Genomic DNA, 21,846 nt, shown 5'->3' on the forward strand with positions numbered 1-21,846 from the left:
CCAGTACTGTAGAGCCACACGTGGTTATTGGCATTGGAGTTGGATAGTGCAGAGGTGGAGTATTTTCACCATGGCTGAAAGCCCTATTTGATAGTGCTGCTCTACAGTAAGCATTTCTCTCTTTTCCTTTAGTTGAAGAGTTGGCAACACCCTTGGCTAAGGCTTAGGCTATTTTTCACTGACAAAGAGATAAATTTAGCCAGACATTTCTTTTATGTTTACCTTTTAAAGGTTTTGCATGTGTGTGATCTTTTTTCCCATTCACATTCACTTTTTGACATAAATTTGAGTTTCCCTTTTCTCCTGGCCCCCCAAAGGGGCTTTCATTATTATCATTGCATATTTTACTAGGATGCTTTCTGTGAAAAGATCCGTACAGCAAGCAAGTGATGGCCACTGCTTGAGCCTTGTTAATTCCTTGCTCTCCAAATAAGAATTCGGTTGAGCTTTTAAATATGCATTTGTGTGACTTACTCCCCACCTGGGCTGAATTCAGGAAGAAGAATCGGCTCTCAGCGGGGCCAGAACCAAAGAGCTAGAAAATCAGGTCACATTCTACGCAAGATGGCTACCTGCCAAGACTGAGATGGAGGAGACACTGTTTGGGGGTATTGAGGGCTTTGCTTTGGAGTTTTCCTGGGTCTGACTGCCTTTGTGGCATAGGGAGTGCTGGAGAGGGCCCGGCAGCTTCCGTGTCCTGGTTGCACCAGACGATGAGGGGGATAGTGCCCTGGCTTGCCCTTCTTCTGTGGTTCAAAGGAGAGGGGACTCTAGCCCTCAGGTGTCATGGGGCACCAAGGCGAGCCAGTGGTGGAAAGTCCACATCGGCTGTGTGTTGCCTCCCTCATCTGATACTGACCAACTCTTAAGTTACTTTGTGTATGTAACCATATTGGATGTTTTCACACTTTTTCAACCAGGAAACCATCTGGCTTTTATAACTAAAATGTCCCCTTTTGTTGTTCTGTAGGCAGACCCCCTTGATGGTGAGCATTTATTTTTCGCAGAGGATTTTCAGCTTCCATCCGTGTGTGTGTGTGTGTGTGTGTGTGTGTGTTGAAATTTCCTACTTTGTATTTCATCTTGAGGAATTGCGGATTCCTGAGGAATCCTTCAAGTTTTATGGAATGGCTGCCAAATTGCTAAGTTTGAAGAAATTATTATAGTAGACCTTATCCATAAAGATGGATAAGAAAAGAGTTGGTTAGGGGTGCCTGGGTGGCTCTGTCTGTTAAGCGCGTGACTTCAGCTCAGGTCATGATCTCACGGTTAGTGGGTTCGAGCCCCACATCGGGCTCTGTGCTGACAGCTCAGAGCCTGGAGCCTGCTTCGGATTCTGTCTCTCTCTCTCTCTCTCTGCCCCTCCCCTGTTTGCACTCTGTCTCTGTCTCTCAAGAATGAATAAACATTAAAAAAATTTTTAAAAAGGAAAAGAGTTGGCTAATCACAGAGGGCGGTTAATGGAATGTGACTGAATCATGTATTACCAAATTTCAGAAATACCAAGTACAAGAAATCAGATTGTTCATTTAAACACTTCTGTAATTTAGAGAGCGCTTTTGGAATTTTTCCACTTTCTCGGAACACTGTATAAGCACCCTTTGCAGTGAGGTGTAATTTTGGCCATAGGCAGGTCAAAAGGAATCTTTACAAAGGATAACAACTGATACCAGTAATAATATTAATAATGGTTAACATTTATACTGCCTTTTCTATGTGTCTGAGCTCTTCTAAGTCCTGTTCAATATTAACTTATTTACCCTGCCAGTGGATTGTGTGTATATCCCCATATTATAATTGGGAAACCTGAAGTTGAGTGGCTTCCTCAAAGTTACCTAGTTAGCAAGTAAAGACTGGGATTTGAACCCAGGCGGTCTGGCTCCAGACCGTGTGCACCCAACCCCTGTACTATGTTTTGAAGAAGGTGAACTTGATGGGAGTGCAAGCTGGTGCAACCACTCTGGAAAACAGTATGGAGGTTCCTCAAAAAACTAAAAACAGAACTACTACTACTAGGCATTTATCCACGAGATACAGGTGTGCTGTTTCGAAGGGACACATGCACCCCCATGTTTATAGCAGCACTATCAACAATAGCCAAAGTATGGAAAGAGTCCAAATGTCCCTAGATGGATGAATAAAGAAGATGTATACACACACACACACACACACACACACACACACACACACACACACACAATGGAGTATTACTCAGCAATCAAAAAGAATGAAATCTTGCCATTTGCAACTATGTGGATGGAACTGGAGGGTATTATGCTAAGCAAAATTAGTCAGAGAAAGACAAATATCATATGACTTCACTCATATGAGGACTTTAAGAGAGAAAACAAATGAACATAAGGGAAGGGAAACAAAAATAATATAAAAGCAGGGAGGGGGACAAAGCATAAGAGACTCATAAATATGGAGAACAAACAGAGGGTTACTGGAGGGGGTGTGGGTGGGGGGATGGGCTAAATGGGTAAGGGGCATTAAGGAATCTACTCCTGAAATCATTGTTTCACCATACACTGATGTGAATGTAAATTAAAAAAATAAAACTAAAAAAAAAAAAAAAAAAGGTGAACTTGAGAGAGACATGCAGATATTCCAAATATTCCATCCTTTACCAGATGATAAGTGTCTGTCCTAGTCTTAAAGGATGTTGGCTTAGTAGATACTTATTGTGCATCTGTTGGAGCAGGGCCTTGGGATAGCTGCTGTTGGGGATGAAGAAGAGATGATTGCTCCCTTTGGAAGTTGGATGTCACATGGACAGATGAGGCATTACCGAAAGCTCCAGATCTCTCCCTTGAGCTCGGGACTGGTCCCTGCAGCTGCCTACCCCACACCTCTACCCAGTGGAGTTAACACATCTAAAACAAGCCCGTGTCTTCCTCCCATAGCCATCCCCAGATCAGAAGGGGCCCCTGCAGCCTTCCAGTTGCTCAGGTCATACATAGGCCCTAGGGGTGGCGTGGATGCCTTCTTTTTCTTATGCCCTATTTCTAAACTACCAATAAGTCCCATTTTCTACATTCAAAATATATCCAGAATTTGATTGTTGCTCATACCCCATCATCATCTGGTCTCTCCATTTCCACCATCAGTCATGGCCAGAGTGATCGTGTCTCCCTTGGCTTGAAACCCTCAAGGGGATCCCATCTCAGGGAGTCCTTACCCCCACCTGCATAGCCCACACAACCTGCCTTCCCAGGCCTCTCTGATTTCATGTGCCACCAGCAGCCACCCCCTCCCACCTTCCCCAGGCAGGTCCTGGAACCTTGCACTCGCCACCCCCTTGCCTGGTACACCATCCCCTTTATCCCATGGTCTCTTTAGGACTTCACTTAACATCACTTTTTGGGTAAGGCCGTCCCTGATCATCCTGTTTTTAAAAATTGCATCTTCCCCTGTGCTTGCTATCCCTCCTCCCTGCCTTATTTTTCTTTATTTGATGTAGTTTTTAAACATTTTTTCTTCCTTTTTTTAATAATTTTTTTAATAATTTTTTTAATATTTATTTATTTTTGAGAGAGAGAGAGAGTGTGTGTGAACGGGGGAGGGGCAGAGAGCAAGGGAGACACAGAATCTGAAGCAGGCTCCAGGCTCTGAGTTGTCAGCACAGAGCCTGATGTGAGGCTCAAACTTGGGAACTGTGAGATTGTGACCTGAGCCGAAGTCAGATGCTTAACCAACTGAGCCACCCAGGCACCCCTAAAATTTTTTTCTTAATGTTAATTTATTTTGAGAGAGAGAGAGAGAGAGTGCATGAGCAGGGGTGGGCAGAGAGAGAGAGGAAGAGAGAGAATCCCAAGCAGGCTTTGTGCCATCAGTACAGAACCTGATGTGGGGCTTGATCTCATGAACCGTGAGATCATGACCTGCACCAAAACCATGAGTCAGATTCTTAACCACCCAGGCACACCTAACATACTTTTAAAATTGAATTTCATGTATTATTTTTATTTGTATATTGTCTGTTTCTCTGCTCCTGAAGGTAAGGTCCTTCATGAGGGTAGCGTTGTCCCTTTTTTTTTTTTTTTTAATGTCTTTTGTATCGCTTTAGTATCCTCAGCATTTGGAATGGTGCTTTGCGTGTAGTAAGTGCTTTAATAAAGGAGGATGTGATGGGTAGTTTTATGTGTCGTCTTGGCTAGGCTATGGTACCCAGTTTTTGGTCAAACATGTGTAGGTGTTGCTGTGGCGATGTTTCTTTCTTAATGTGATTAACATTTAAAGCAAAAGACTTTGGGTAAAGTAGATTATTCTCCATAATGTGGGTGGGCCTCACCCAGTCAGTTGAAGGACTTAAGAGAAAAGTCTAAAATCTCCCGAGAAGGAAGGAATCCTGCTTCTGGACTGCTTGACTCAAGACTGTAACATCAACTGTTCTCTAGGTCTCTGGCCTGCTGGCCTGCCCTGCAGATTTCAGACTTGCCAATTCCCACAATCACTTGAGGGTCAGTTTCTTAAAACACATCTGCCCTGCCTTCTCTCTCTCTCTCTCTCTCTCTCTCTCTCTCTCTCTCTCTCTCTCTCTCTCCCCCCTCCACACACACACACACACACACACACACACACACACACACACACACACTATCCTGTTGGTTCTGTTTCTATGGAGAGCCCTAAGACAGAGGGTTGAGATGGAAAGGAAAAGAGTGTCAGGGGGAGGTTCCACTGGAGGTAAAGGAATGGTATCTGGAGAATGTTCAGTGTGTACAAAAGTGTACAAAAGGTAGCACTAGCCCCGTATAACCTGACCCCATGGTACTTGAAGAGGAACAACCAGGGACTGGGGAGGGGAAGGAGGTTAGGGGTGAGGTTGAGGCTAAGGACTCCAGGCTGGGCAGTATATGTTTCTTATGCTCTGTGAGCCACTTGTAGGGCGCAGAATGGTTGCTCTAGCATTAGCCCAGGATAGGAATTAGTGGATGAGAGACCAAGGAAGTCCTCTGACCATCCTCAGGGTGGGCGGGTCGGCGCAGAGAATGAGGTGGTGGAGTGAAAGGCTTCCGCCAGCACTCAGCTCCAGGCCAGCTGTGGCAGTGAGGACAGTGGCAGGAGCAGGCTGCTGCGTGGTCTTTTGAGCCTGGATGTTATGAGGACAGGGGAACTCCCCACAGACGCAAGAAACCTAGGAGAGAGAACAGGCCTTGATGGGCAAGGCGTCGAGTTCCCTATGGAGCATATTCATTGAGAGTGTTGGCAAAGTTCTAGGTTAAGGTACCGAAACAGGTCCTTGGGCATGTTCACCTGGAGTTCACCAGGCTGGGAGGGAGACTGGAAGGTTTTTGCCCAGAGCAGGTAAAGCAAGGCCCACGAGAGGGGTATGCGGGCTAAGGCAGAGAGGACAGCATTTATGTGCCTTTTTTGAGCATATACAACACTACCACATATTAGAGGTTCCCAAACTCTGTACTGAAGCACCCCCAAGGCACCACAGCAAACTAGCGAGGGCAGGGCAAAAGGGCTTTTTACTTTTAATGAGGGGAACAGAGTGGCACTCGACATGTTAGATAGCACACTACTGTCTGGGGGTAGTTTACAGTATGAGGTTAGACAGCACCGCATTCCTTTTGATGACGTCCTATCTCTACGAAGCTGCGTGTTGGTGGTTGCTAAGAAACCGCTTTGTGGAACAGGCAAATGAAGATGGTGGTGTCCAGTGTGATTACAAGGTTTGAGAGGTCGTGTGGTGCCCGAGAGATGCACACATCCCATGAGTAAGTCATTGTGATAACTTAGGAATGAAAGAAAAAGGTTCATTCTTACAGTTTTTGTGTGCTGCTTTTTTTTTTTTTTTTCCCAAAAGGCTAATAAGTTGTTTGGACATGAATAATTATTATGTTGTTTGCACCTAACTACCTCGTAAGTGGAACTGTAAGTATTACTTTTAGCTGGGGGGGGGGGGGTGCCGTGGAAAACATACAGAGACACTAAAGGTGCCGTGAAACAGGAAAGTCTCAGAACCTCTGCCATGTATTGTTGTGGGTGTTACAGGAAAAGCAGAGTTAGAAGAGGGGAGAAAGGAGGGACATGGGGACCGCATTTCAAAAGTCCCATTTCTGGGGCACTCGGGTGGCTCAGTTGGTTAAGTGTCTGACTTCGGCTCAGGTCATGATCTTGACAGTTGGGTTCCTGAGTTCCAGCCCTGCATTGGGCTCCCGGCTGTCAGCCCAGAGCCGGCTTTGGATCCTCTGTCCTCCTCTCTCTCTGCCCCTCCCACACTCACGCACGTGCTTTCTCTCTCTCTCTCTTTCTCAAAAAAGGTCTCATTTCTTCAAAAATAAAAGATGTGAAGTAAATAAAGTAAAATGTAAGCATTTGATAAATCTTGGTGCTGGGTACAGAGATGTCTCATTTTGTTATCTTCATCTATATGTCCGAAGTGGTTTATACTGAAAATGATTTTAAGAGAGTGAGACAGAATGAGGGCTGGGGATAGAAATTTAGGGGTGTGCCTGTGTTTGGGAGGACAGCAGTGAGGCTGGGAAGAGGGCATCGGAGGTACAAAGAGGTTCAAGAGATGGAGATGTGGAATCAAGGGGGTGCGCAGGGCCATGTTTTCGACTGGGGTTCTCAGCCCTGGCCAAGAGGCTTAAGGATTCTGGGCCTGGCTGAGGCTGGGGTGAAGGAGACTGGAGAGGGTTCGGAGTGAGGAAAACCGGACTTGTTCCTAGCTTGTTGATTCTCACCTCTGGCTGCCGGTTAGAATCCCTTAGAGTTTTCAGCCGGGGAAACCCATTGCCCAGGGCTTCTCAAACTTTACTGCCGCTCAGAAGTTAATGAATCACTTGTCATTGAAATGTAGATTCTGGTTCTGCAGGCCTGGGATTCTGGATTTCTCATAGGTTCCGGGAAATCCTGGTGCTGCTGGGTCAAGTGCTCCACACTTGGAGCAGCAGGTTCTTCTGGGAGGGAGCTGTGCTTAGTGAAGAAGGGTGTTTGTGATGGGGACTGCGGAGGGCAGAAAGGTGGTCTGGATCAGACCCAGACTGAGATGTGTGGGTGGGGGATGGTAAGCAAGTGTTTTCCTTTGACGATGTAAATACTCTTTGTATTCCTTATCTTTTGCTCTATAACAAATTACTCCCAGACTTGGCAGCCAAAAACATCAATAAACATTTATTATCTCACAGAGTTTCTGTGGGTTAGAAATCCAGAAGCAGCTGAGCTGGGTGGTTCTGACTTGGGGTGTCTCATGGGGTTATGGTCAAGATGTGGGCTGGGCTGGAGGCCATTCTGGGACTGAAGGTTGAGTTATTGCTGGCTCTTGGGTGGAGGCTTCAGTTCCCTGTCCTGGGACTTCTGCATAGGGTTATTAGAGTGTCCTCATACTGTGGCAGCTGGCTGTCCCCAGAGTGAGGGATCCAAGAAAGGGTAAGGTAGAACCCACAACACTGTAACCCAGCCTTGGAAACCACACTCATCATTTCTGCAGTGCCCTCCTGGCTACACGGGTCAGCCCTAGTCACTGTGGGTGGGGACCACTCGTGAATGCCGGGAGGATTATTCAGGGTCATCTTGGAACCTCTTATTGTTTTCAATGAGGAAAATAATGTGTATGCAGCACAGAAAATTTGAAAAATATACAGAACCATAAAGAATGTCACCCATAATCCCATGACCCCGAGGACATTTCTGGGAACATTGTGGTCTGTGTCTTACCAGTTAAAAAAAGAAGGTGGAGGGGTGCCTGGGTGGCTCGGTCAGTTAAGCGTACGACTTCAGCTCAGGTCATAATCTTGCGGTCCATGAGTTCGAGCCCCGCATGGAGCTCTGTGCTGACAGCTTGGAAGCCTGGATCCTTCTTCGGATTCTGTGTCTCCCTCTGTCTCTGCCCCTCCCCCCCTCACACACTCGGTCTCTCTCTCAAAAATAAACAAACATAGGGGCGCCTGGGTGGCGCAGTCGGTTAAGCGTCCGACTTCAGCCAGGTCACGATCTCGCGGTCCGTGAGTTCGAGCCCCGCGTCGGGCTCTGGGCTGATGGCTCAGAGCCTGGAGCCTGTTTCCGATTCTGTGTCTCCCTCTCTCTCTCGTTCCTCCCCCGTTCATGCTCTGTCTCTCTCTGTCCCAAAAATAAATAAACGTTGAAAAAAAAAATTAAAAAAAAAAATAAACAAACATAAAAAAAACCACCTTTTTTAAAGGTGGAGACATATATATGTACATGTCTATATATTAATATATATTATAATGTATATAACATATATTTATACACACCCACACCTAGAAGAAGTGGTACCATGGAAATAATACTGTTTCATATAGATTATTCTTTATATTTGGCATCCAATCAGGAACACTTTGAACAGGTACATATTTCTATTGAAGTATAGTTGGCATACAGTGTTGTATTATTTTCTGGTGTGCAACATACTGATTCTACAACTCTAGACATTACTCACTGCTCATCACAATACGTGTAGTCCCCATACAGTGTTATCGACTGTATTCTGTACTGTATGTTTCATCCTGCCTTTTTTGCTCTATAACTGGGAGTTCGTACCTCTTAACCTCCTTCACCTATTTCGCCCATCCCTCAACGAGTAAATTATAGTTATCCTTGGGTTTCTGTCGTAGACTGTGTTTCTAGGGTATCAAGATTTGACACCCTCTGAATTTTCAAGTTTCCATTTACATTTCTGGGGCGAGAGAGATGTTCCTGTCATGTAAAAATGTCTTAATTTGGATCATCAGTTCTTACTCTGGGTGACTGAGTGATGTAATAAACATGCTTGAGTCTTCAAATACGGGATTTGAGTGTGGAAATAAAAAATGAGTTTGCCAGCTGACCCAGCATCATTGCATGTAATTGCCCCATCTCTGGTTGCTTGTCATGAGCTGTTGGCAATTGTAAAAGTTAGCTTTACGGTCCTGCCACAGATTAGCGGCAAGTGTGGTAAATGAGGGCTCACTCTTAATGAAACTAATTTGTATTTGAAAATATAACTACATTTATTGCCCCATTATTTAAATGCATGTACACCAGTTGATAGTAAAAATGAACCTTTAAACTGAGGTTTTAGAAACCCTCACTGAAAAATAATCTTTTAAGGTGGTGATTCTTTTTTTTTTTTAATTTTTGTTTTAGAGTTTATTTAAAAAAAATTTTTTTTACATTTATTTACTTTTTGAGAGACAGAGAGACAGAGCACAAGTTGGGGAGGGGCAGAGAGAGAAGGAGACACAGAATCCCAAGCAGGCTCCAGGCTCTGAGCTGTCAACACAGAGCCTGACATGGGGCTTGAACTCACAAACCGTGAGATCATGACCTGAGCTGAAGTCGGATGCTTAACCGACTGAGCCACCCAGGTGCCCCTTTAGAGTTTATTTTTGAGAGAGAGAGAGAGAGACAGGGTGTAAATGGGAGAGGGGTGGAGAGAGAGATGGAGACACAGAATCTGAAGCAGGCCCCAGGCTCTGAGCTGTGAGCACAGAGCCTGACATGGGGCCCGAGCTCAGGAACAGCAAGATCATGACCTAGGCTGAACTCGGACGCTTAACCAACTGAGCCACCCAGGTACCCCAAGGTGGTGATTTTTCTTGAAGTGGTTTTCTAGTTGTTTTATGGGCATGTTGGGAAGCATTTCAGAGACAAATTAGAAATACTTTAAAATAAAAGTCTTAAGATTTTAACATTTAAAATGACACAGGGTATCATGCCCCATTGCTGATCAGCTTTTTCTGGAACCAAGTCTGTGGCGATGTACTCTCTGTTTTAAAATTTTTTTTTTTTAACGTTTATTTAGTTTTGAGACAGAGAGAGACAGAGCATGAACAGGGGAGGGGCAGAGAGAGAGGGAGACACAGAATCTGAAACGGGCTCCAGGCTCTGAGCTGTCAGCACAGAGCCCGACGCGGGGCTCGAACTCACGGACCGTGAGATCATGACCTGAGCCGAAGTCGGACGCTTAACTGACCAAGCCACCCAGGCGCCCCTGTACTCTCTGTTTTATATCACAGAGATTTTCGGTGAATGTCCTGCACTCTGCCCAGACTTCCAGAACAGCGAGCCCGCTGCACCATGTGCTCTGTTCATTGTCTTTCCACTCATTTTACCTCTGATCTCCTTGAGAGCAGGGCCTGGTCTTCCCATTTTTATATTTCCTAATTGAGGGCCAGATTCAAAGCAGACCTTAATAAACGCGTGATGAATGAATGCATGCACATACTCATGAACTTGGAAAAGTTCCCTCCCTCATGGAGCTGACAGTTTCTGCATGAAGCTGGCCTCCCACGTGTCAAAGGCACACCTCATGCTGGGTTTGATCCGGAAAGCGTTGGTTTTCCAGAGTGTCACCATTTGAGGGATCTCTGCTTTCTGGTCATTTGCAATGTCTAATGTCCTCTCCTTGCAGCCTAGGATCTCAACCTCCCAGTGATTACCTTACTTTCTTCCATAATCAGCAGCCAGTTCTTAATTACTTTTAGTCAATTTCTGCTTGAGAACTGTACGTTTATTTTGGCTCTTTCCCCACTGTCTCGCCACAGGAATGGGGAAAGACTTCTCTTTGCTTTACCTTTGAAGAGCTTTTGGAAGGTTTTTCTTGGTACTTTCTTTGATGCTTGAGAGACCCATACTCATAGGTGCAGGGATGTCTCCTGGGAAGACAAAGGTGGAAACAAAAGAAAAAATCTCCTGTATGACTGTCATATAATCAAAGCTGGTCAGTGATCCACTCACACATGAAATGACTAACTTGATTCACGTGACCGTAGGAATATGGAAGGGTGGAGCTGTGGGGGCTGAATGGACCACAGATAAAGTACCGGGAGGATCTCATCACACATAAGTGATTTTTAGCATGTGTCCTTTACAGAAATAGACAACAACAAAAGGAGAAAGAGCCAGGAATAGCACCACTCTCACGATTCCACCCAGTGAGCTGATGCTGCAGAGTGAGCAGGAGGTAGAGGGGCTAATCTGTCAGTCTCTCAGAGGGTCTCACTTCCTCCAGGCCTCTCCTGGGGTCAGCATCTGGCTGCCCTGCGTGCGGAAAGAGAAGCATCATTCATTAACAGGACCCCTGCACTTACCGCACAGCCCAGAAATCTCACTCCTAGGTATTACCCTAGAGAGATGAAACCTTTGGTCCTCTTAAAAACCTCTGCATGAATGTTTATAGCCATTTTATTCATAATCACCTGGAAACAACCGAAATGCCCTTCTAAGGGCGAGTGGCTAAAGCAGAACCTCTAAATGCAGGCCATCTCGACTGGTAGTCTGCTGAGGAGGCAGCAGGCCATGGTCTTTTTGAACAAACTTGGTGAATGAGTTACATATTGCATGATGAATCATCCCCAGACTTAGAGGCTTGAAACAGAAACAATGGTGTATTTTGCTCAAGGATCTGCAGTTTGGGCAGAGTTTGGTGGAAACAGCTTGTCTCTGCCTCACACAGTGTCAGCGTCTTGACCGAGACAGAGGCTCAACTTCCAAGATGGCTCACCAGCAAGATGGCTGGCAAGTTGGTGCTGGCTGTCGGTTCCTCTCCAAATGGGCCTCCCTGTGGGGCTGCTTGGGCTCCCTCATGGCATGGTGGCTGGGATCCAAGAGTCGGCATCCCAAGAATCAAGAAGTATGTGCTCCTAGTTTCTGAAGGTCCGGGTCCAGAAGCTGGCACAGTGCCGTTCTGCCATATTGTATTGATCAGGCAACTGTGGAGCCCAGATTCAGGGGAGGTGACATAGACCCCACCTTTCAATGGCAGGCATGTCAAAGGATTTGGGGGCCGTATTTCGAAACCATTACACTTACCATTTACCTTCTGCCCTATTACCCTTGAGGCCGATGTGCTTCCACTGAGATGCTCCCTGAATGTCGGAGGGAATGCGCAGCCACACCAGGCACCAAATGCCTGCATCTGGCAGTTCCCTCCACTCTTCCCTCTGCCTCCAACCTCTCCCTGCCCTTAAAGGCCCATACCCATCCCTGCCCCAGGCCCCTTGTGGGATTCTGATACGAGCTTTGAAACCTCACATAGTAAACAGTACCATCAGGCGCTGTTCTATCTTATTTTTCCTCCATTGTGTGAGCTAGATTTTTCTGGTTTGAGCCATAGTAGGGACTGTAATAGATAGTTTTATTTTATTTATTTACTTTATTTTAGAGAGAGCACTCAAGCAGGGGAGAGGAGCAGAGGGAGAGGGGGAGAGAAAGAGAGAGAGAGAGAGAGAGAGAGAGAGAGAGAGAGAGAGAGAGAGAGAATCCCAAGCAGGCTCCACACTCAGGACAGAGCCCGATGTGGGGCTTGTTCTCACGACCCTGGGATCATGACTTGAACTGAAATCAAGAGTTAGATGCTCAACCTACTGAGCCATCCAGGCGCCCCACTGTAATAGAGAGTTTTAGAATGATGTGAAAATCTTCACCATTTTGACAGGGGTTGGGGGTTGGCAGAGCACAGGTGTGCTGGGTGTGAATAAGGTAGGGTCCTCAACACAAGAGAGTAAGAAAAACAAATTGACACTAAGGTTTTATTGGCTCACAACTGCTTCATATGTCTTCCTTCCCAAAGAGAGTCATGCTATAAAAGCAGTTGCTTAATTGGCATTGTGCATATTCCAAAGAAATTAATCTCTAAAGTTTGAGACATTGAGGATTCACCGATATTATAGTTTTGCTGCTGGCTGGTACTGTTTATCTTTTCTGTGTCAGACCACAGAGATGATTTACCCATAGCCTTGTCATATCCTATGAGATAAGCACAGTGCCCTTTGGAGTGAATTGGGGCAGAGGCCTTAAGTTGAGACAGTCTGACTAAAACCTTAAAGTTGTAAATTGGGAGAATTTTTCTGATGCTTCTTGCCATCCCCCACCTCCTTAACTTTTTCTGAGTCTTTTTACTCGTCCTGGTAATTCTCTCCTCTTTTTTCTCTATTGTCAGGAAACCTGTCCTTTATAGAAGATGTTAAATCATACTAAAGTGTTAGAGGCTACCACAAGCTTAATTTGTTGCCCTTCCCATGGAGGTATTTGTGGTTTCAAAGGAGATCCTGAGGGAGAGTGATTCTAATTTCAAAGGAATGAATCTCTAATGCTAGAATTTACCTTATTAGGATAACAAGAATGGGAGGATTTTTGAGGATTTTTGAGGAAGAGTTTTCTTTCTTTCTCTTTTTCTTTCTTTCTTTCTTTCTTTCTTTCTTTCTTTCTTTCTTTCTTTCTTTCTTTCGGGCCCCAAACACACATTCTTTCCTAGGGAGGTACGTGTGTGAGTGACTTACTTGGTGAGTCTCTGGGTTATTTCCATGTCTGTTCTGGTGGTAACAGTGCTCATCTTGCCAGGTTTACCTGTTCCCCAGTACACGGGAGCCTTCCTGTCCACTTCTCTTCTGCTTTGCCTCAGCAGATGCCCCTTGGCTTGCTTTTTAGTAGTTAAATATGCAGCCTCTGTACATATCAGCTATTATATCTGCAGAACTACAGAGTATTTTACAAGTAATCAGTTCATGCAGATTGCACATAAATCATGTCTGCTCTGGCCCTTTGGACACTAATGTTCCCTTATTAAGGCATAAGTAAGCCTTCCTGTTCTCATCCATCCTTCCAGACTTTTTTTAATTACTAAAAAGTATAGCCTGGTTGTCACGACACCACCCTCTCCCACTCTTCCCTTCCCCCACACACTTACTGCTTTTTTGAGGTTCATTGTGTTTTTCTGGAGCTTGCCGATTTGCCTTAGGAAGCTGGGTACCTTGTGAATGGATTAAGCTAAAGGACATTCTTATCTCTAAAAGGAAGCAGTCACCACGTTTCTGTTTGTGATATTCTTGGCCAGTTAATATTTTTGTGAAATATGTTCTAATGGCAGCTCCACTACGCCAGAGAAGGGGGAAGAATTATTGGTCATGCTCAGCGCACGAAAGGAAAATATCTTCTGCTGAAGTCTGGGCAGTGGATAAAAAGTCATTTTGTGAATGTCATTCTGCCTAAATAAACAGAGAACTTCGTTGTTTTTAAGCCCTCGAAAGGCTGGGAGCTCAGCCCACCCTAATATGCACATTATTCTAGCATTTCTCCATTTTCCCTTCCAACGATAGCCACAGATCTTCACTCTAACACACGTGCATTTCTGCTTCCAGTTTCTCTTGGCCTGCTATTAGTGTTCAGCCAGTCTTCATTTTGGTCTAAAACGACTCTCTAAGAGAGTGGAAGCGTCCTGTTATTTCATGTGGTTTGCTCTAAAAAAGAATGGAAGGGGGACTTTTAGATGAAGCGGATAAAAATGCCACCGTCTACTTTAAGAGATGTTTTATGAATATAAATTCCTGTCTAAATAATTGCTGGTGAGGGCAGAAAGGACTTCGGAGTTTAGAAATTGTACCAACAACTTCTGATTCTCTCTTAGCAACCACAGCGAAAGCGACACGTCTCTTGTTTTGTCTTTTCTTTTCAGATGGGCTGACACCATAATGTACCACATTGCTTTTAAGATCTCATTTTTTAATCCTGTGTACAGATTATAGTGGAACTGAGGCGCTCTGAGGTATTATTTTCCTCAGGTAGGGGAAAAAGATAGAAGACAAGTAGGCTTTTGGTGTCATCACAAAAGTGCGGGATGCCTGGTAATGGTGTCCTCACAGAAAGAGAAGCCAGCCTGGGTACTGAGCACAGTTCCTCGGGTGTTCAGGTCATCCTCTGAATTATACTCCAGGCGTCCTAAAGGCTGAGGTCCTTTATGTAGTCTTCAGGGAAGTACGGGGTCTTTTACACTATGGTGCTTGAAAACAAAATCTCAGAAAAAAAAAAAAAATCACCCCCCCCCCCCCTTGTCCTTTTTTTTGGCTTCTGCTGCAGCTGCTGAAATGGGTTGCGGATTGAACAAGTTAGAGAAACGTGATGACAAACGGCCTGGAAATATCTATTCAACTTTAAAGAGGCCTCAGGTGGAAACCAAGATAGATGTGTCCTACGAATACCGCTTCCTGGAGTTCACTACCCTGAGTGCGGGTGAGTACAGGCGGCCTTGCCCCCCCTGGAGGCGAGTGAGCTCAGCTCAGCCCCGCACCCGAGGTGTGTGTCCCCCCCCCCCCCACCCACCCACCCAGGACAGGGCTGGTGGGGCCTGACAGGACACGCCTGGGAGGTGAGCGGGGTGAGGGGCTGTGGGGAACTTGTAAAAGTGGGCCTTTGAAAACATACTGCCTTTAGAAGTCCAGATTTGTATGTGCAGCTTTTCACTTTTGAAAAGATAGCAACTAAATTAAATTGTAACACGTTAAAACCACGTGCAAGACAAAAAGCACACACGTGCTGGTGGGCCGCGTTTGGCCCCTGGGCCAGCTAGTTTGCAGACTGTTTCGTAGGGAGCCATGTGGAGAAGGGAAATTTTGCCTTATCTTCTGTTGTGTCTGTCCCTCCAAAGTTACCTGCCTGCTGCCTGGCATCTTTCAAGAGTGCTTGTCCGTCTGGGCTTGGCTTTGCCTCATCCGAGCCGCAGGGCGTCCAGGTCACCTCACTAACAGTGTCCCGGTGGCTCTGGGGTGACGGGCAAGAGGTAGTATTTTCATCCAGAGGAGTTGCTGAGCCCTGACCGTGAGCAGTGTCGGGCTGGAGCTGTGGGGCAGTTGGGCAGCGTGTCCTGATTTCCTGCAGCTTCTTACCCAGTGGGAGAGAAGACTCATACACATGAAAAACAAAATAAAACAAAACCCTCAACAGGCTATAATTGTAAGCAAGAAAATACATAAGATATGTTTTCAGAAGAGGAGAGATCATTCTTTGGTGTGGAGGGCAGTCCCTAGAAGTTGTGACCAAACACAGGCACTAACTAAGGCATCTTGCCGCTTTCTCCCTAGGCTGCTGGGTACATTTTAGGCTTCTGTTAACAGAAAAGAGAATAGGTGGGGAAAGCCCTCATATTTGGGGGCTCATGTCTGGCTCTGCTGTGGAGTTGGCCTGCAGTGTGCTCTTCTGTCTCATGAGCACGTGAATACCCGCCCCTCAGGGCAACTGTGTAGACTGGAAGAGGGAAGATGCGAGAAGCTCGTAGCACAATTCTCAGCACCTAGTAGGGCAGCTGGTGTTGCCTCCACCTCTGTTCCTGCTGAGACCACCTCTGCACCGAGGCTCCCGCTGCTTCTTGAGCCCCGAGAGAGATGGGCAGCTGGGCCTCTCTGCAGGGACATTCTGTGGGTCCCTTAGGTCCCCCAAACTGAACCCAGCATCTTCCTCATCAGATTGGCTTCCTGCTGGTGCCCTTGATGAATAATGTCACCACCATCCTCTTAAACAGTCATATTTGACACCTTAGGCGTCTGTGACCATACTTTCTCCTTGCCCACCATTTCCATTGCATCACCCAAGCCTATTAAAGCTATTTCTGAAAATGCTTGTAATATAGCTAACTTAACACGAGCAAATCTGAACACAAAAGTGTTTGGAGTATTTGGTCATCCATTATTTGTTCAGTGAATATTTGAGTGCCTACAATGGTTTAGGCATTGTCGAATGATTAAGGAGAAAACCAAAGCATGTATAGGAAAAGAGATTGCAAGGAAATACACCAACATGTTAAAAATTGTTAGGAAGCTGAGAATATGGGGTAATTCTTTTTCTCTTTTATAGACATATATATATAGACATATATATATATATATATGTATACATATATATATTTTGCATCATGGTTGTATTTCTTTTATTATTAAAAAGAGTAATTTTTGCTCACAGAAACTTCCACAGACATGTGCCCTCCTCTGTGTACCTACTGCTCCATGACTTATCATCTAAGTTATCCCCCTAACCTCCTGATTAGTTTCTCTGCTACCTTGTACTCTGCTCAGAGCACCCACACTGCTTGCTGCATTGTGCTTTCTTTGACTGAATGACCTTTTGTTTTGTGATTATGAAATGAACATACCTCCATTATTAAAAAGTTACGAAAACACTGGACAAGTCCCAGCTGATCTCCCTACGTCTACCCGTGTCCCCTGCAGATCATGCCACTCTTCTGCTCAAAGCCCTGCCATGGCTCCACCTCACCCTGAGTGGCACCAGCTACTTTCCACCCTCATTCTCCAGATGTTTGTCCTGCATGTTCTGCCATTTTGGTCTTGCTCTTTCTTGAACCCTCCAGGACTCTTTAGGGCCTTTGCACTACCTGTTTCCTCTGCCTAGAAATCCTCCCAGATATACCCTTGGCACAAACCCTTAACCTCCTTCTCTGTAAAACCCTCCCTGACCACCTATAAAATTTCTATATATTTATAGAATATATATATATATATACTTTACATATATATATTCTATATATATTCTATAGATTTCTATATAACCACCTATAGAAATTATATAATTTCTATATAACCACCTATATATTTCTACCTAATCTCCGACTCCCCATCCCTTTGCCCTCTTGATTTTCTCCATAACACTTCTTACCATCTAAAGTGCTAAATATTGGAGCACCTGGGTGGCTCAGTCGGTTAAGTGTGTGATTTTGGCTCAGGTTGTGATCTCACAGTTCTTGAGTTCAAGCCCCATGTCAGGCTCTGTGCTGACAGCCTGGAGCCTGCTTTAGATCCTCTGTCTTTCTCTCTCTCTGCCCCTCCCCTATTCGTGCTTTGTCTCTCTCTCTCTTTCAAAAATAAACATAAAAAAAATTTTAATTGCTATGTATTTTGTTTATTGTTATTTGTTTCCTTGTGGTCTGCCTTCTTTTGTTAGAAGATAGAATTCCTCTAACGAGTTCAGGATTGTGTCTGTTTTAGCCTCTGTGGTACCCTCAATACTTAGAGAACAGTGCCTGGCACATAGTAGATAATCAATAAATATTTGTTGAATGAATACTTAATGTATATTTTTGTGTCCTGCTTTTTTTTCAGCTTAACAGTGGATAGTGAGGCAGTGCCCTGTCATTCCATATGTTCTCAGAATATGATTTAAAGGCTATATATGATTTAATCACTCAGCATACCATAATTTATTTAACAGTCTTCTTTTATTGGACATTTAAGTTATTTCGGGCTTTGGGCTATTATAAATAATGCTGGCATAAGCAGTGCTATACATAAATCTTTGTGTGCATTTTTGATTATTTCCTCAGGAATTACTGAGTTGAAAGATATGAATGTCAGGACTCTTGATAAATTGCCAGATTGCCCTCTAGATAGGACCTATTTGTGTAAAACACAAATCTGATTATGCTGAGCCCTTTGGCGGGTTCCCTTGGAAAAATGCAGCGGAGATTCCGCCCGGCGCCCAGAACCTTCCTCAGCTCATCCTTGCCCTTTGTGGACCCTCCCCTACTTGGAGGACACAGGGCCTGGCCCCGCCCCCTCCCATCCCAGCTTCCGCTCCTCCAGCCTCACAGAACCTGCCCCGCCCCTCAGCCCTTGCCAAAGTCCCACCCACCTGAAACTGTACCTCCCGACATGCGTCCATCACAATTACTCCTCTATGCACGCCTGTCGTTCGTCAGTAGCATCCTTATGACACTTTTATTACATCATATATTAAACGTATTTGTGTTTCCTTGAGGGCAGAGATCAAGCCTTGCTTATCTTTCTCTTCGTCTTTCTTGTTCACACTTTTTAGCTGAGAATAGCGTGTCCTACATAACTGGGTTCTAGTAAACCAGAGTACGTGTTACCTACGCTGACTCGTTTCCCTGGCAGCCCCTCAAGTTCTTTTCCAGAAGTTCTAATGGGATCCTTTGTTACTGCTCCAGAATGGAGCCAGCATTTGCTGAGAGCCTACTATGTGCCAAGTCCTGTGATGGGACATCTTCCCAACTTTTTCAGCTTTATTGAAATATAATTTAAGCACGTCACACTGCATGTATTTAAAGTGTTCAGACCCATGAAACCATTACCTCATCAAGAGGCAAGACATTTCCATCTCCCACAAGGTTTCTTCCTGCTCCTTTGTAACCCCTTGTTTTTTCCAGCCCTCTGTCCCCAGACAACCAACGGTATGCTTTCTGTCACTGATTTTATTTTCTACTAATGGAGCCATGTGGTATGTACTCTTTTTGGTCTGGCCTTTTCCACTCAGCTTGCTTATTTTGAGATTCATTTATGTTGTTTTACGTGTAGTAGTTCATTCTTAGTTTATGGCTGAGTAGTATTCTATCATCTGGGTGTGTCTCAGTTTGTTTTTCCATCATGTGTTGATGGACATTTGGGTCGCTTCTGGTTTGGGCTGTTACCAATTGGGCTATTACCAATTAGCATTCATCTTTGCGTGGCATCTTATGTCATTTTATTCTCCCAGAAACACAGCGAGGTGTATGGGTACACACATCCCTTTTCTGCAGATGGGTAACCAACACTCAGGAGGTTAAGTAACATTTCTAAAGATGCAGTGCTAGGAAGTGATTGGGGTGCAATTTGAACTCAGATCTCTTGGGCCTCAGAGCTCTTATGCCTCGGATACTGCAAGGTGCTAGACAAGTAGGCATTAACACCAAATAGAACATTCTTGTTAGAAAACTGGTGTTATCGGGTAGGAGGGTGTAAGGATATTCCCCGCCCATATTGTTTTGGCCATCGAAGATTTTTAAGTAGCACTTGATAGGCTTATTTATCATTGAGAAGATGCTCATCTGACTCTAACAAATTGCAAGTTGGAGGGAGGGTGTGGGCCCACTTCCACTTGGTGGCTTAAGCAGGAAGGAGTCGTGCACTTTTACGAAAGTCAGAATCAGAGTGAACGCTGTTTTGTTTGTCCCCTGCTCAGAGCTCAGTGCTACTGTAGATGATATTGGAACATGAAACCCCACTTGTTGGGCTGACAGAGGTGAAAAGCAGCAGGATCCTCAAAGTGAAGCACATAAGCTGCCAAAAATCTCAATTCTGAGTGATTTGATTGGGTCTTAAATTTTCAATTAACTCTGGTCACCAAGGGATGAACCTGCCCTTTTGGAGAGTTTCATCACAGATAGAGGCCCATAAAGTGCCACAATTTCTGCAAAATGGTGCCTCATTATCCCTTTTGTACATATGTTTTGCCAGCTTCTCTGTGCCAGGCCACTCTAATACCACTTGAAAACTACCTATGTCAGCCTCATGAGAATCAGTTGTATTTTGTACATGTTCGGTGCCAGGGAGGTTGGCACCTGCCTAATGAGGCTAGTGTCCAGGGCTTTATTCTTGCTTCAACCATCTAGTCCTGTGCTGTCTTGTACAGGAGCCACCAGCCAGGTGGCTCTTTAAATGTAGTAATTAAAATTAAGTAAAATTAAAACTTCAACTCCTCTGTCACACTAGCCACAATTTCAAGTGCTCACCAGTCACATGTGGACAGTAAAGGTACAAAACACATCCATCATCATGGTGAGTTCTGTGGGGGCCATGCTGCTCTAGTCTGTTTTCAAGAGAGGATAACTTGGTTCCACGTCTGAATCTGTACCTCTAATTCAAACTGATGTGCCATTTTCATTATGAAAGTTTGCCCGTGGGTCTGTTAGGGACCATAAGATGATAATTCATTGATTCCATAGATACTTACTGAATGTTGACCTGGGGCCAGATTTGCGTCCTGAGGACATATGGGTGAACCAGACAGGAGGTTTTCCGAGTTGGTTAGTTAGCTCAGCTGCCGTAAGAAAATACTCCAGACCGGGCAACTTAAACCACAGACATTTATTTTCTCACAGTTATGGAGACTGAAAGTCTGAGATCAGAGGGCTGGCATGGTTGGGTCCTGGTAAGAGCCTTCTTCCTGGCTTGCAGAGGACTGCTTTCTTGCTGTGTCCTCACGTGACTGAGAGAGGGACAGTGAGTAAGCTCTGTTATGTCTCTTTTTATAAGGACATTAATCCTATCGGATTAGATCCCCACTCTTATGACCTCATTTAACCTTAATTCCTTACTCCAAATAGTCACACTGGTTGACACACACAGAATGTTGACTGAAAAGTCAACATCTGACTTTTGAAGGAAGACACATTCAGTCCATAGCATCAGTCTAGTCTGCTAGTCTAGATCAGTTCAAAATCTCTTACAGACGAAGAGCCAGGCAATTGTAGGACTTGATGCTAGCATGATGATGATAGAGGGGACGTGGTAGCCCCTAGTCATGTTGAAAGAGTGTGTGTGTTGAGGAAGACTTGAGATCCACAGGTGGATTTAGAGTTATCCAGACAGAAGATTGAGGGTGGAAGGAGATGATCCTTTCAGACAAAGGGGACAACCTATGGGAGGGTCAGAACCTGACGACAACATTGCATAAATGGTAAGCTGTAGGCAGTTCCATTTGGTTGGAGTGTGACCTTTGGGAAAAGTAAGTAGAAGCCAAATGAGTAAAGATCTTGGGTCTTGGACTGAGGAGTCTAAGCTTTCTCAAGAGTGCTGAATGGTTTTTAAGGTGGGAACAGGGTGGGTGACATGTCAAATTCACATTCTGGAAAGCCTGGTCTGGGTTTACAATGAAGGAGAATGGAAGGAGTAAAACTGGGGAAGGAGAAACCATTTGGAAGCCATTGCAGTCATCAGGCAAGGGGCGAAAGTGGCCTTTGTTGAGGGAGTGGCAGTGGGGACAAGAGGAGTGGGTGGGGTCAAGAGAGATTAGGAGGTGGTCCCAGGGACTGAATGGCAGGTGAGGAGGAGTGAGGGACTGGCAGAGTGGATGGCATGCTGGGTGCGTGCCCAGCTGGATACTCAGATTCTGCTTTAAAGTATTTTCAAATAACACATTCACTCTATCATCCAAGTAGCCCTGGGAATCTAGGTTTTCTCTCTCTCTCTCTCTCTCTCTCTCTCTCTCTCTCTCTCTCTCTCTTTTCAGTTGAGGAAATGGCCTTGACAGGTAGTAAGTAGTAAGTGGGACCAGAACCCAGTGTTTTAACTCTCTTCACATAGGATTTTTCAACTGCACATGAAAGAGAGT

General features: G+C 45.0%; 1 protein-coding gene across 3 annotated transcripts in view; it reads left to right on the plus strand.

Moving 5' to 3' along the window:
* Positions 1–21,846, plus strand: part of RFTN1 (raftlin, lipid raft linker 1) — a 208,162-nt gene that overhangs the window by 4,950 nt on the left and 181,366 nt on the right. For all 3 annotated transcript variants that reach the window (XM_086674239.1, XM_086674238.1, XM_086674237.1), the window contains exon 2: positions 14,812–14,964. In XM_086674239.1, the coding sequence (XP_086530365.1) occupies positions 14,820–14,964 (145 nt within the window). In that variant the 5' untranslated portion in view covers positions 14,812–14,819. The remainder of the gene's footprint in view (positions 1–14,811; positions 14,965–21,846) is intronic.

This window comes from Puma concolor, chromosome C2, assembly GCF_028749965.1.
Source record: "Puma concolor isolate L17-30 chromosome C2, mPumCon1.1.hap2, whole genome shotgun sequence".
NCBI lineage: Eukaryota > Metazoa > Chordata > Mammalia > Carnivora > Felidae > Puma > Puma concolor.